This window comes from Indicator indicator, chromosome 38 (genome assembly GCF_027791375.1).
Source record: "Indicator indicator isolate 239-I01 chromosome 38, UM_Iind_1.1, whole genome shotgun sequence".
Lineage (NCBI taxonomy): Eukaryota > Metazoa > Chordata > Aves > Piciformes > Indicatoridae > Indicator > Indicator indicator.
This window is the reverse complement of record NC_072047.1, coordinates 320,631-335,780: the sequence shown is the minus strand read 5'-3', so window position 1 is coordinate 335,780 and position 15,150 is coordinate 320,631. Positions and strand designations below refer to the sequence as shown.

General features: G+C 56.5%; 1 protein-coding gene across 1 annotated transcript in view; it reads left to right on the top strand.

Moving 5' to 3' along the window:
- The window catches only part of ADAM28 (ADAM metallopeptidase domain 28), a 40,663-nt gene extending 25,771 nt beyond the window's left edge, over positions 1-14,892 (top strand). Inside the window, exons 15-24 of the mRNA XM_054396627.1 lie at positions 79-181; positions 3,354-3,510; positions 5,726-5,806; positions 6,929-7,007; positions 10,189-10,279; positions 11,051-11,150; positions 11,426-11,491; positions 12,609-12,686; positions 14,224-14,292; positions 14,860-14,892. Coding sequence (XP_054252602.1) covers positions 79-181; positions 3,354-3,510; positions 5,726-5,806; positions 6,929-7,007; positions 10,189-10,279; positions 11,051-11,150; positions 11,426-11,491; positions 12,609-12,686; positions 14,224-14,292; positions 14,860-14,892 — 857 coding nt within the window. The remainder of the gene's footprint in view (positions 1-78; positions 182-3,353; positions 3,511-5,725; positions 5,807-6,928; positions 7,008-10,188; positions 10,280-11,050; positions 11,151-11,425; positions 11,492-12,608; positions 12,687-14,223; positions 14,293-14,859) is intronic.
- Positions 14,893-15,150: the final 258 nt, after the last annotated feature.

Below are 15,150 nucleotides of genomic sequence, written 5' to 3'. Positions count from 1 at the left end.
GGAGCAGGTTGCTCAAGGCCTCAGTTATCAGTCCTCACCTGAACTAACCCTTTTTTTTTGCATCTCCCTCTTCCCCAGAGGCCACTGAAGGGGCAGCTTCCTGCTACCAGATGAACGAGAGGGGAGTGTACTACGGCTACTGCCGCAAGGAGCAGGGCAGCCACGTCCCCTGCCAGAAGAAGTAAGCACTGTGCCACAGACCTTGCAGGGCCTTGGGAGGAGAGAGACCATTCCCATTCCACTTAAGAGGCAGAAGCCACCTCCCTTTGTGTTGGGTTTTTCCTTGCTCACTTTGAATGCTTGTGGTAAAGCCAAGCCATGAAGTGCAGCCAGGGCAAGCGGAGGGTCCAGCCCCTAGGAGGGAGCAATGAGCCCCAGCAGCAGCACAGGTGAGGGGGGAAGGAGCTCCACAGAGAGGCTGTGAAGTCTTCTTCTCTGGAGTGCTTCCAACCCCACCTGGTCATTGTGATCCTGGGCAAGCTGTCAGTGGTGCCCAAGGACAGGCCAAGGGGTAAGGGGCACAAACTGGCACCCAGGAGGTTCTATTTGACCAAGAGGAGAAAGTTGTTTGGTGTGAGGGTGCTGGAGCAGGCTGCCCAGAGAGGTTGTGGAGTCTCCTCCTGTGGAGAGCTTCCAACCCACCCTGGGCATTGTGATCCTGGGCAAGCTGCTGTGGGTGATCCTGCTGGAGAAGGGGGGTTGAACTGACTGAGCTCCAGAGCTCCCTTCCAAACCCTAACCATGCTGGGATTCTAACAAACAGTTTTCCAGATGATGAGATCAGCCTGAGAAGGAGCAGGGATGTGCACAGCCACACACAGCCCTGCCTGTGAGGTTACTCTGTGTGTCCTGGGGAGCATGGGGAAGGGGCGTATGGGGAGGGAACTTGAACCCCAGGTGAGCTCAGAAGAGACCTCAGCTAAATCCTCATTCCTACAAATGACTCTGGGCTCCCTAAGAAGCTCAGGAGGAATTAAGAAGCTGCAATTTTCTGCTCACAACCCAACCCCAGAACCTGCCTCCTCCTGTTCACAACCCACCCCCAGAACCTGCCTCCTCCTGCTCACAACCCACCCCCAGAACCTGCCTCCTCCTGCTCACAACCCACCCCCAGAACCTGCCTCCTCCTGCTCAAAACCCACCCCCAGAACCTGCCTCCTGCTCACAACCCAACTCCAGAACCTGCCTCCTGCTCACAACCCACCCCCAGAACCTGCCTCCTGCTCACAACCCACCCCCAGAACCTGCCTCCTCCTGCTCAAAACCCACCCCCAGAACCTGCCTCCTCCTGCTCACAACCCAACCCCAGAACCTGCCTCCTCCTGCTCACAACCCACCCCCAGAACCTGCCTCCTGCTCACAACCCACCCCCAGAACCTGCCTCCTGCTCACAACCCAACTCCAGAACCTGCCTCCTGCTCACAACCCACCCCCAGAACCTGCCTCCTTCTGCTCACAACCCAACCCCAGAACCTGCCTCCTGCTCACAACCCAACCCCAGAACCTGCCTCCTCCTGCTCACAACCCAACCCCAGAACCTGCCTCCTGCTCACAACCCACCCCCAGAACCTGCCTCCTCCTGCTCACAACCCACCCCCAGAACCTGCCTCCTCCTGCTCACAACCCAACCCCAGAACCTGCCTCCTCCTGCTCACAACCCAACCCCAGAACCTGCCTCCTCCTGCTCACAACCCACCCCCAGAACCTGCCTCCTCCTGCTCACAACCCAACCCCAGAACCTGCCTCCTTCTGCTCACAACCCAACCCCAGAACCTGCCTCCTCCTGCTCACAACCCAACCCCAGAACCTGCCTCCTCCTGCTCACAACCCACCCCCAGAACCTGCCTCCTGCTCACAACCCACCCCCAGAACCTGCCTCCTGCTCACAACCCAACCCCAGAACCTGCCTCCTCCTCACAACCCACCCCCAGAACCTGCCTCCTCCTGCTCACAACCCAACCCCAGAACCTGCCTCCTGCTCACAACCCACCCCCAGAACCTGCCTCCTCCTGCTCACAACCCACCCCAGAACCTGCCTCCTGCTCACAACCCACCCCAGAACCTGCCTCCTCCTGCTCACAACCCACCCCCAGAACCTGCCTCCTCCTGCTCACAACCCAACCCCAGAACCTGCCTCCTCCTGCTCACAACCCACCCCCAGAACCTGCCTCCTCCTGCTCACAACCCAACCCCAGAACCTGCCCCCTCCTGCTCACAACCCACCCCCAGAACCTGCCTCCTCCTGCTCACAACCCACCCCAGAACCTGCCTCCTCCTGCTCACAACCCACCCCCAGAACCTGCCTCCTCCTGCTCACAACCCAACTCCAGAACCTGCCCCCTGCTCACAACCCAACTCCAGAACCTGCCTCCTCCTGCTCACAACCCACCCCCAGAACCTGCCTCCTGCTCACAACCGACCCCCAGAACCTGCCTCCTGCTCACAACCCACCTCCAGAACCTGCCTCCTGCTCACAACCCACCCCCAGAACCTGCCTCCTCCTGCTCACAACCCACCCCCAGAACCTGCCTCCTCCTGCTCACAACCCACCCCCAGAACCTGCCTCCTCCTGCTCACAACCCACCCCCAGAACCTGCCTCCTCCTGCTCACAACCCACCCCAGAACCTGCCTCCTGCTCACAACCCACCCCCAGAACCTGCCTCCTCCTGCTCACAACCCACCCCAGAACCTGCCTCCTCCTGCTCACAACCCACCCCCAGAACCTGCCTCCTCCTGCTCACAACCCACCCCCAGAACCTGCCTCCTGCTCACAACCCACCCCCAGAACCTGCCTCCTGCTCACAACCCACCCCCAGAACCTGCCTCCTGCTCACAACCCACCTCCAGAACCTGCCTCCTCCTGCTCACAACCCAACTCCAGAACCTGCCTCCTGCTCACAACCCAACTCCAGAACCTGCCTCCTGCTCACAACCCAACCCCAGAACCTGCCTCCTCCTGCTCACAACCCAACCCCAGAACCTGCCTCCTCCTGCTCACAACCCACCCCCAGAACCTGCCTCCTCCTGCTCACAACCCAACCCCAGAACCTGCCTCCTGCTCACAACCCACCCCCAGAACCTGCCTCCTGCTCACAACCCACCCCCAGAACCTGCCTCCTGCTCACAACCCACCCCCAGAACCTGCCTCCTCCTGCTCACAACCCACCCCCAGAACCTGCCTCCTCCTGCTCACAACCCACCCCCAGAACCCAAATTCCTCTCTGCAGCTTTCTCTTGCCACTTCCCATCCACACCAAATCCAAGCTGGAGGAGGCACCAGCTCAGCTCAGCTCAGGTGGTTTTGGCTGTGCTGTGTCGTGTTTCCAGCAGCTCTTCTTCTTCTTCTTCCCAGGGATATCATGTGTGGAAAGTTGTTCTGCTCTGGGGGGGAGGAGATGCCTCGTGATGGCAGCTTGGTGATTTTTCATTCCTGCAAAGCAAGTTTTCCTCCAAGTGGAGTAGATGACCCAGGGATGATTCTGGATGGAACCAAGTGTGGCAATGGGATGGTCAGTAGAGAAAAGTTCTTCCTTATTTCTCTCCCCTTTTTTCACTCTTGATTTTGTTGGAGCTCCTGTAGCAGACAAGAAAGATTTTTAAACTGAAGTGGACAGGCTGAGAGAGTTGGGGTTGTGCAGTCTGGGGAAGAGAAGGCTCCAAGGAGACCTTCTTGTGGCCTTCCAGGATCTGAAGGGGGCTCCAAGAAAGATGGGGAGGGACTTTTGAGGGTGTCAGGGAGTGATAGGACTGGTAGGGGGATGGAACAAAACTATAAGTGGGGAGATTCAGATTGGATGTTAGGAAGAAATTCTTCCCCATGCAGGTGGGGAGAGACTGGCAGAGGTTGCCCAGGGAGGTGGTGGAAGCCTCATCCCTGGAGGTTTTTGCAGCCAGGCTGGAGGTGGCTGTGAGCAACCTGCTGTGGTGTGAGGTGTCCCTGCTCATGGCAGGGGGGTTGGGACTGGCTGAGCCTTGAGCTCCCTTCCAACCCTGACAGTTCTGTGATTCCACGTGGGTCTAAGATCAAAACCCTTCATGTGGCTCTAAGCCTTAATCCCTTGTATGGGTCTCAGACCCAGCTCCTCACATAGGTCTCAGACCAAGCTCCTCACAGGGATCTCAGATCCAGCTCCTCACATAGGTCTCAGATCCAGCTCCTCACATGGGTCTCAGATCCAGCTCCTCACATGGGTTTCAGACCAAACTCCTCACAGGGATCTCAGATCCAGCTCCTCACACAGGTCTCAGACCAAACTCCTCACATGGGTCTCAGATTCATCTCCTCACATGGGTCTCAGATTCATCTCCTCACATGGGTCTCAAACCAAACTCCTCACATGGGTCTCAGATTCATCTCCTCACATGGGTCTCAGATTCATCTCCTCACATGGGTCTCAAACCAAACTCCTCACATGGGTCTCAGATTCATCTCCTCACATGGGTCTCAGATTCATCTCCTCACATAGGTCTCAGACCAAACTCCTCACATGGGTCTCAGATTCATCTCCTCACATGGGTCTCAGATTCATCTCCTCACATGGGTCTCAGATCCAGCTCCTCACATAGGTCTCAGACCAAACTCCTCACATGGGTCTCAGATTCAGCTCCTCACATAGGTCTCAGACCAAACTCCTCACATGGATCTCAGACCCAGCTCCTCACATGGATCTCAGACCCAGCTCCTCACATGGGTCTCAGACCCAGCTCCTCACATGGATCTCAGACCCAGCTCCTCACATGGATCTCAGACCCAGCTCCTCACATGGGTCTCAGACCCAGCTCCTCACATGGATCTCAGACCCAGCTCCTCACATGGATCTCAGACCCAGCTCCTCACATGGATCTCAGACCCAGCTCCTCACATGGATCTCAGACCCAGCTCCTCACATGGGTCTCAGATTCATCTCCTCACATGGGTCTCAAACCAAACTCCTCACATGGGTCTCAGATTCATCTCCTCACATGGGTCTCAGATTCATCTCCTCACATGGGTCTCAAACCAAACTCCTCACATGGGTCTCAGATTCATCTCCTCACATGGGTCTCAGATCCAGCTCCTCACATAGGTCTCAGACCAAACTCCTCACATGGGTCTCAGATTCAGCTCCTCACATAGGTCTCAGACCAAACTCCTCACATGGATCTCAGACCCAGCTCCTCACATGGGTCTCAGACCCAGCTCCTCACATGGATCTCAGACCCAGCTCCTCACATGGGTCTCAGACCCAGCTCCTCACATGGGTCTCAGACCAAGCTCCTCACATGGATCTCAGACCCAGCTCCTCACATGGGTCTCAGACCCAGCTCCTCACATGGATCTCAGACCCAGCTCCTCACATGGATCTCAGACCCAGCTCCTCACATGGATCTCAGACCCAGCTCCTCACATGGGTCTCAGACCCAGCTCCTCACATGGATCTCAGACCCAGCTCCTCACATGGATCTCAGACCCAGCTCCTCACATGGATCTCAGACCCAGCTCCTCACATGGATCTCAGACCCAGCTCCTCACATGGGTCTCAGACCAAACTCCTCACATGGGTCTCAGACCAAGGTCCTCACATGGATCTCAGACCAAACCACCCTCCCATGTGTCTGAGTCCCCTGCAGCCCCTTTTCTGCACCTCCTTTTTCTCTCCAGCTCTCTCTCCACAGCCATGGGCCAGCTCTGCACACTCTGGAGGTGCTCAGTCCCTTGGCTAACCTTTGCTCTGTACATTCCAGGTGTGCAGCAATGGAGAATGTGTCTATGCTGAAGATGTCTTCAGGTCAACCAACTGCTCTGCCAAGTGCTCTGGCCATGCTGTAAGACTCCAGCTCTTAAAAGACACTTCAAAAAATATTATATCAGCTACAGACCTTATTGGTCTGCAGCATTTCAGGGCAGCATTGGTGACAGCAGCCACTGGGGTAGGAATTTGCACACCTGGGGCCATCAGAAGCTTCCTGTGTTAATTTTCCTCAAAGGAAACCTGAGCTGATACCAACAGCAACAATTTTTTTTCCTACAGAGGTCACAGGGGATGGACACAGATTGTGTCCCCGACCCTGCCTCTGAGCCACAGCATCCCAGCAATTCTCTCTTCTGTTTGGGGAAGGTGATTGTGTTCATCTTCTTTGAGCACTGAGAGATGTGCAGATGTAAAGAGTGGTTTTGTGCTGTGTGCTGGAGCTTTCAGAAACACCCAGCAGGTCAGGAGAGAGGGGATTCTGCCACTCTGCTCTGCTCTGGGGAGACCTTACCTGGAGGACTATGTCTGCTTCTAGAGCCCTGGGACATGGACCTGCTGGAGAGGGTCCAGAGGAGGCCTCAAAGAAGATCAGAGGGCTGGAGGACCTCCCAGACTGGGAGAGTTGGGGCTGTTCAGCTCCAGGGAGACCTTAGAGCTGCATTTCAATGTCTGAAGGGGACCTGCAGGAAGGCTGGGGAGGGACTTTTTACAAGGGTTTGGAGAGACAGCACAAGGGGCAGTGGCTTGAAACTGGAGCAGGGGAGATTTAAATTGGACACCAGGAGGAAGTTCTTCCCCATGAGGGTGGGGAGACACTGGAACAGGCTGCCCAGGGAGGTGGTGGAGGCTCCATCCCTGGAGGCATCCAAGGTCAGGCTTGGTTGGGCTGTGAGCAACCTGCTCTAGTTGAGGATGTCCCTGCTGCCTGCAGGGGGGTTGGGGTTAGATGATCTTTGAAGGCCCCTTCCAAGCCAATGCATTCTGTGTTTCTGTGATGCTGTAAGGCAGCAGACACTCAGCCCTGCCCTTTGCAGTACAGAGCTGCTGCTCTGCCTGCTGAATTTCAGCCCAAGGCAAAGGAGAGGAAGTTTCCAGACCTGGCTTCAAGAAGCTTATCAGGACCCTGACCACTGCAACTGGCTGGCAGGAGATCTCCACTCCCATTTCCAACCTGAAGCTCTCTGTGCTTCCCTAGGTGTGTAACCACGAGCTGCAGTGCCAGTGTGAGGAAGGATGGGCACCACCAACCTGTGACAGCTCATCCACACTCATCAGTAAGTGCTGCATGGGGGCCTGTCCTCTCCTCTAACCCCAGCCAGACAGCCTGAGCCTGCAGTGGGTGCCAGACTTCCTTTGCAGACATCCAGGGCTCTGATTTCTCTGCATCTTGAAGCTGCTGCAGCCCTGAGGAATGCCTGGAGTGAGTCAGTTTGCTTTCTGAGCTGACAGAAGTGGTGCACCCAGGAGGCTGCTCAGAGCAGCAGGCTCTGCTGTTCCCCACCCTGAGATAACAAACAGACCACCTGGGCTCACGGGGTCAGATTTGAGAGCAGGAAAGCTCCCAGGGGCTTTGCTGTCATGGAGCCAAGCAAGTTCATTCCTTTATCATCTGCATGCAGCTGGCCTTTAGCTGATCTGCCTCTGAGGGGAAAATAACTTTGTGTACAGCAGGTCAGAGGGCTGGAGCACCTCTCCTACAAGGACAGGCTGAAAGAGTTGAGGTGGTGCAGCCTGGAGAAGAGAAGGCTCCAGGGGGAGACCTTGGAGCTGCATTTCAATAGCTGAAGGGGACCTGTAGGAAGGCTGGGGAGGGACTGTTGGGAAGGGCTTGGGGTGATAGGATGACAGGCAATGGTTTGAAACTGGAGCAGGGCAGGTTTAGGTTGGACACCAGGAGGAAGTTCTGCACCATGAGAGTGGTGAGAGACTGGAACAGGCTGCCCAGGGAGGTAGTTGAGGCTTCATCCCTGGAGGCATCCAAGATCAGACTTGATGTGGCCCTGGGCAGCCTGATCCAGTTGGAGAAGTCCCTGCTGCCTGCAGGGGGGTTGGAGAAGATGACCTTTGGAGGTCCCTTCCAACCCAAACCATTCTCTGATTCTGTGATCTTGGAGTTCTTTCCAACCTTTGTGACTCTCTGTTTCCCATCACCAGCTGTGGCAGGAGAAGCAGTCCTAAGCCTGAGGAAGGCCTTTGACTCCATCCCCCACAGCAAACTCCTGGCCAAGCTGTCAGCCAGGAGCACTCTGGGCTGGGTTAGGAACTGGCTGAAGGGCTGAGTCCAGAGAGTGGTGGTGAATGATGCCCAGAGAGTGGTGGTGAATGGTGCCCAGGGGGTGGTGGTGAGTGGTGCCCAGAGAGTGGTGCTGAGTGGTGCCCAGGGGGTGGTGGTGAGTGGTGCCCAGAGAGTGGTGGTGAATGGTGCCCAGAGAGTAGTGCTGAATGGTGCCCAGAGAGTGGTGGTGAATGGTGCCCAGAGAGTGGTGCTGAGTGGTGCCCAGAGAGTGGTGCTGAGTGGTGCCCAGGGGGTGGTGGTGAGTGGTGCCCAGAGAGTGGTGGTGAGTGGTGCCCAGAGAGTGGTGGTGAATGGTGCCCAGAGAGTGGTGCTGAGTGGTGCCCAGAGAGTAGTGCTGAATGGTGCCCAGAGAGTGGTGGTGAATGGTGCCCAGAGAGTGGTGCTGAGTGGTGCCCAGAGAGTGGTGCTGAGTGGTGCCCAGGGGGTGGTGGTGAGTGGTGCCCAGAGAGTGGTGCTGAGTGGTGCCCAGAGAGTGGTGCTGAATGGTGCCCAGAGAGTGGTGGTGAATGGTGCCCAGAGAGTGGTGCTGAGTGGTGCCCAGAGAGTGGTGCTGAATGGTGCCCAGAGAGTGGTGATAATTGGTGCCCAGAGAGTGGTGCTGAGTGGTGCCCAGAGAGTGGTGGTGAATGGTGCCCAGAGAGTGGTGGTGAATGGTGCCCAGAGAGTGGTGCTGAATGGTGCCCAGAGAGTGGTGGTGAGTGGTGCCCAGAGAGTGGTGGTGAATGGTGCCCAGAGAGTGGTGGTGAGTGGTGCCCAGAGAGTGGTGCTGAATGGTGCCCAGAGAGTGGTGGTGAATGGTGCCCAGAGAGTGGTGCTGAGTGGTGCCCAGAGAGTGGTGGTGAATGGTGCCCAGAGAGTGGTGGTGAATGGTGCCGAGAGAGTGGTGCTGAGTGGTGCCCAGAGAGTGGTGCTGAATGGTGCCCAGAGAGTGGTGCTGATTGGTGCCACATCCAGCTGGCAGTCAGGCACCAGTGGTGTCCCCCAGGGATCAGTGCTGGGCCCCATCCTGTTCAGTATCTTTATTGATGATCTGGATGAGGGCATTGAGTCCATCAGCAGTAAGTCTGCAGACCACACCAAGTTGAGGGCAGGAGTGGATCTGTTGGAGGGTAGGAGGCTCTGCAGAGGGACCTTGCCAGGCTGGACAGATGGCAGAGTCCAACAGGATGGCATTCAACAAGTCCAAGTGCCAGGGGCTGCACTTTGGCCACACCAACCCCAGGCAGGGCTGCAGGCTGGGGACAGAGTGGCTGAGAGCAGCCAGGCAGAGAGGGACCTGGGGGTGCAGGTTGGCAGCAGCTGAACAGGAGCCAGCAGTGTGCCCAGGGGGGCAAGAAGGCCAATGGCATCCTGGCCTGGATCAGCAACAGTGTGGGCAGCAGGAGCAGGGAACTCATCCTGCCCTGTGCTCAGCACTGCTCAGGCCACACCTTGAGTGCTGTGCCCAGTTCTGGGCTCCTCAGTTTAAGAAGGACATTGAGAGACTTGAAGGTGTCCAGAGAAGGGCAACAAGGCTGGGGAGGGGTCTGGGGCACAAGGCTGGGGAGGGGTCTGGGGCACAAGGCTGGGGAGGGGGAGGGGGCTGGAGCACAAGGCTGGGGAGGGGTCTGGGGCACAAGGCTGGGGAGGGGTCTGGGGCACAGCCCTGTGAGGAGAGGCTGAGGGAGCTGGGGGTGTTCAGCCTGGAGAAGAGGAGGCTCAGGGCTGACCTCATTGCTGTCTACAACTCCCTGAGGGGAGGTTGTAGCCAGGTGGGGGTTGGGCTCTGCTCCCAGGCTACCAGCACCAGAACAAGAGGACACAGCCTCAAGCTGTGCCAGGGGAGGTCTAGGCTGGGTGTGAGGAGAAAGTTCTTCCCAGAAAGAGTAATTGGCCCTTGGGATGTGCTGCCCAGGGAGGTGGTGGGGTCCCCATCCCTGGAGGTGCTCACAAAAGGATTGGATGTGGCACTTGGAGCCAGGGTTGAGTTAGTCATGAGGTGCTGGGTGATAGGTTGGGCTGGATGATCTCTGAGGTCTTTTCCAACCTTGTTGGATATGATTTTATGACAAAGAGGGTCTAGACCTTGAGGGGGGGGGGGGGGAAGTTTGTGATGGGAAACTGTTCAGTAAGAGTGGAACATTTAAGAACCAGCTGCTTGTGTCCTCTCTTCATGACAGGCTTTGCTGTTGTTGTTGGGGTGCTGGTTGTCCTTGCAGCCACAGCAACCACAGCTCTGCTGCTGATCCGTTGCAGAGTGTTCCAGAAGAGGTAAAATGCTGCCCCCAGAGAGCCAAAAATCCCTAAAGCCAAGCAGCTCCTGCACAGGTTTTAGCCTGGGGTTTGCTGAGGGAGGAGAGGGGAGGGAGTCAGGCACTGGGAAGCCAAGGAAGTTGGGCTGTGATCTTTGGGGAGATGGTTCAGAAAGCTCCTAGCTGGGGGAGGAATGAAGTCCTGGAAGTGTGAGAGGGATGGAGGGAGAAAGAAAGGGAGGGGGAAAGAAAGGGAGAGAAAAATAAAGGGAGGGAGAAAGAAAGGGGAGGGGGGGAGAAAGGGAGGGAAAAAGGAAGGGAGGGAGGGAGGGAGGGAGGGAGAAAGGGAGAGGGGGGGAAGTGGGAGGGGGAAAGGGAGAGGGGGGAAGGGGGAGGGAGAAAGAAAGGGAGGAAGAAAGAAAGAAAGAAAAGGAGGAAGGAAGAAAGGGGGGAATAAGAGAGGGAAGGAAGGGAGGGGTGGAGAAAGGGAGAGGGAAAGGGGAGGGAGAAAGAAAGGGAAGGAGAAAGAAAGGGAGGAAGAAAGAAAAGGGGGGGGGAAGAAAGGGTGGGATAAAGAAAAGGATGGAGAAAGAAAGGGAGAGAGGGAAAAGGGAGGGGAAGAAGAAAAGGGGTGAAAAAGAAAAGGGAGGGACGGAAAAAGGGAGGGAGGGGAACTGACAAGGCCCTGGCTGTGTACCACAGCAGCTGGGATGAGGCAGGCACTCCACTCCAGCAGGTATTTTTTACCTCAGCCAGGTAAGGTTTACACTTATATGTGATGTTTGCATAGCTGCCAGAGCAGGAGGGGACCTGGAGCCTCTAACCAAGTCTTTGTGGATCAAGAAGAAAGACACAGAGAGCAGCCTGTGCTGGCAGTACCTGCCCAGAAGGTAAGAGCAGGGAGGCACTGGCTCAGCTGCCATCCCCCTGGGACTGTGACCAAGGGCTTGAACCATCCAAACTGATCAGGCAAAGGGTGCTGCACTTCCACCAGGGGTTCCAAGCACTTCTCTGTGCCTGAGGGGGTGGTGCTGTGAATCCCAGCATGGAGAGGGAGTGGAGAAAGCAGGTGGCCCTGAGTCCTGGAGTGAGTGCAGTAAAAGGGCAGGTGAAGGTGAGGGAGGAGATAAGGGCTCCAGCCCATTTTCCTGTTCCCTCTTTCCAGATCAATGATAAGAAACTTCTCCTTCCCATACCTCCACCACAGGAGACCAAACCACAGCTCCAGAGGGTGAGTACTTGGAGAGGATTTCTGTGCCTTCCTGCTGGCTTTGGGGGCAGCAGCAGAGAGCAGCACCTGTGGTGGTGGGAGGCTCACAGTGACAGCCTGATCCCAAAGGCTGGGGAGATCTCTGCCCTCCAGACACAGCCCTGCAGGTTTCCTCAGGGCCAGAGAGCAGAAAGCACCTCTGCTTCTGAAACCAGAGTGTCCTTTAACCCTAGTGATGTGTGGGACATGGGGTGGTTGGGGTCAGACTAAAAGAGGGAGAGATTTAGATGGAGAGAAGGAAGAAATTCTTTCCAGAGAGGATGGTGAGACACTAGTGAGACATTCTTCAGTATGAAGGGGATGAGACTCTGAAAAAGGTTGCCCAGGGAGGTTGTGGCTGCCCCCTTCCTGGAGGTGTTCAAGGCCAGGTTGGATGAGAACTTGAGCAACAGGTTGAGAGAGTTGGGGTTGTTCAGTCTTGGGAAGAGAAGGCTCCCAGGAGACCTTTTTGTGACCTCCCAGGATCTGAAGGGGGCTCCAAGAAAGCTGGGGAGGGACTTTTGAGGGTGTCAGGGAGTGATAGGACTGGGGGGGATGGAACAAAACTAGAAATGGGGAGATTCAGATTGGATGTTAGGAAGAAATCCTTCCCCATGAGGGTGGTGAGAGACTGGCAGAGGTTGCCCAGGGAGGTGGTGGAAGCCTCATCCCTGGAGGTTTTTGCAGCCAGGCTGGAGGTGGCTGTGAGCAACCTGCTGTGGTGTGAGGTGTCCCTGCCCATGGCAGGGGGGTTGGGACTGGCTGAGCCTTGAGCTCCCTTCCAACCCTGACAATTCTCTGATTCTATGAAAGAAAAGTGAGACACTGGGAGGTAAGACACTGGAACAGGTTGCCCAAGGAGGTGGGAGATGCCCCACCCCTGGAAATATTCAAGGTCAGGTGGTTTGGGACTCTGAGCAACTTGCTCTAGTTGGGGGTGTCCCTGCCTGCTGCAGGGGGGTTGGACTGGCTGAGCTTTAGAGGTCCTTTCCCACCCAAACCATTGGATAATTCCAACAAGCCTGTAGGTTCCCAGGGGAGCATGAGTATCCCAACATGTCTCTAGGGTCAGGATGCTTCACCTCCTCTTCTTTTACAGCCTGCCATGAGGCCCAAAGGTCCCCCACCTCCTGTTCCTTCTACCAAGCCAACTTCTTCTCACACAGTAGAGATTTGTGTAAGTACCACCCTGCCACTTCTCACATCCAAGCTGCCCAGGGAGGTAGTTGAAGCCCCATCCCTGGAGATATCCAAGGTCAGGCTTGAAAGGGCTCTGGGCAACCTGATCTAATGGAGGATGTCCCTGCTGACTGCAGGGAGCTTGGACTTGATAGCCTCTGGTTGTCCCTTCCAACCCAAACCATTTTTCTCAACACCCACCTTGGCCACAGGACCACCTTTGGCTTCCAGGCAGCTGAGTGTGGATCCTCAGTGCAGATGAATTTAAACACTGAGAAGAGCTCAGTGGTCTTCTGAAAGAGGAAACTCTACAGCCCCCCATGCCCTTGGGCTGTTGTGGCCTCTTGTGTGTGGGCAGATTCATTCACCTCTGGCTGTTCCACTGGGAGGTAGCAGCAGCAGCAGCTGAGGTGTGCAGAGGTGCAGTAGCTGAGGTCTGCAGGGGTGCAGTAGCTGAGGTCTGCAGGGGTGCAGTAGCTGAGGTCTGCAGAGGTGCAACAGCTGAGGTCTGCAGAGGTGCAGCAGCTGAAGTCTGCAGGGGTGCAACAGCTGAGGTCTGCAGGGGTGCAACAGCTGAGGTCTGCGGATGTGCAGCAGCTGAGGTCTGCAGGGGTGCAACAGCTGAGGTCTGCAGGGGTGCAACAGCTGAGGTCTGCAGGGGTGCAGCAGCTGAGGTCTGCAGGGGTGCAGCAGCTGAGATCTGCAGAGGTGCAGGAGCTGAGGTCTGCAGAGGTGCAACAGCTGAGGTCTGCAGAGGTGCAACAGCTGAGGTCTGCAGAGGTGCAGCAGCTGAGGTCTGCAGGGGTGCAGCAGCTGAGGTCTGCGGATGTGCAGCAGCTGAGGTCTGCAGGGGTGCAACAGCTGAGGTCTGCAGGGGTGCAACAGCTGAGGTCTGCAGGGGTGCAGCAGCTGAGGTCTGCGGATGTGCAGCAGCTGAGGTCTGCAGGGGTGCAACAGCTGAGGTCTGCAGGGGTGCAGCAGCTGAGGTCTGCAGAGGTGCAGCAGCTGAGGTCTGCAGGGGTGCAACAGCTGAGGTCTGCAGAGGTGCAGCAGCTGAGGTCTGCAGGGGTGCAACAGCTGAGGTCTGCAGGGGTGCAACAGCTGAGGTCTGCAGAGGTGCAGCAGCTGAGGTCTGCAGGGGTGCAGCAGCTGAGGTCTGCAGAGGTGCAGCAGCTGAGGTCTGCAGGGGTGCAACAGCTGAGGTCTGCAGGGGTGCAGCAGCTGAAGTCTGCAGGGGTGCAGCAGCTGAAGTCTGCAGGGGTGCAACAGCTGAGGTCTGCAGGGGTGCAGCAGCTGAGGTCTGTGGATGTGCAGCAGCTGAGGTCTGCAGGGGTGCAGCAGCTGAGGTCTGCGGATGTGCAGCAGCTGAGGTCTGCAGGGGTGCAACAGCTGAGGTCTGCAGGGGTGCAGCAGCTGAGGTCTGCAGGGGTGCAGCAGCTGAGGTCTGCAGAGGTGCAGCAGCTGAGGTCTGCAGAGGTGCAGGAGCTGCTCAGAAGGGAAAGCCTCATGACACTGAAACCTCTCTTTTGTTACAGATACCAGAGAGCAAGGCTGCTCCTCTCCCTGTTCCCAAGACTAAACCTCTACCTCCACCCCCACCAAAGGTAAACCACTTCACAGAACACAGAATGTCTTTGGCTGGATGCTGAAGGGATTGGATCACTGCCCTGGGAGGAGAGGCTGAGAGCCCTGGGAATGCTTAGTCTGGAGAGGAGAAGACTGAGAGGGGATCTGATCAACGTCTATCAATAGCTGAGGGCTGGGGGGCAGGAGGGAGGGGACAGGCTCTGCTCTGCTGCACCCTGGGATGGGACAAGGGGCAAGGGATGGAAAATCCAGCACAGGAGGTTCCACCTCAGCATGAGGAATAACTTCTGCACTTGGGAGGCTCACAGAACCCTGGAACAGGCTGCCCAGAGAGGTTGTGGCGCCTCCATCTCTGGAGACTTCCAAGTCCCATCTGGATGTGTTCCTGTGTGACCTGTGCTGGATTCTCTGCTCCTGCTCTGGCAGGGGGCTTGGACTGGATGATCTCCAGAGGTCCCTTCCAACCCCTCCTGTGAGCCTGTGGAAGGAACCTTCCCTGATGTGCAGAGCAGCTGTTTAGGGATGCAATTCCTTGCAAGTGCCTCAGACAGATTGTGATTTAACTCTTTCTTGTAATCATGTAGGCTTTGAAACCTCCAACTAACCCCAGAGTATGAAGGAGCTGAAGCAGGGCTGGTCGAGGTGCCTGAAATCTTCAGGGGCAATTTGTTTGTCCCTTGACTCATCCACTTTTGGCAAAGGCAACCAAGATAGTCTTCCTCTTCTCCTCAAAACAACTACAACTGGTTGGCAGCTGCTTTGAAGGGAAAAAAAAAAAAACAACAAAAAACAAAAAAGTTGGGTTTCAAAGAGGTTGGATGAGGCCTTGAGCAACCTGGGCTGGTGGGAGGTGTCCTTGCCCATGGCAGGAGGGT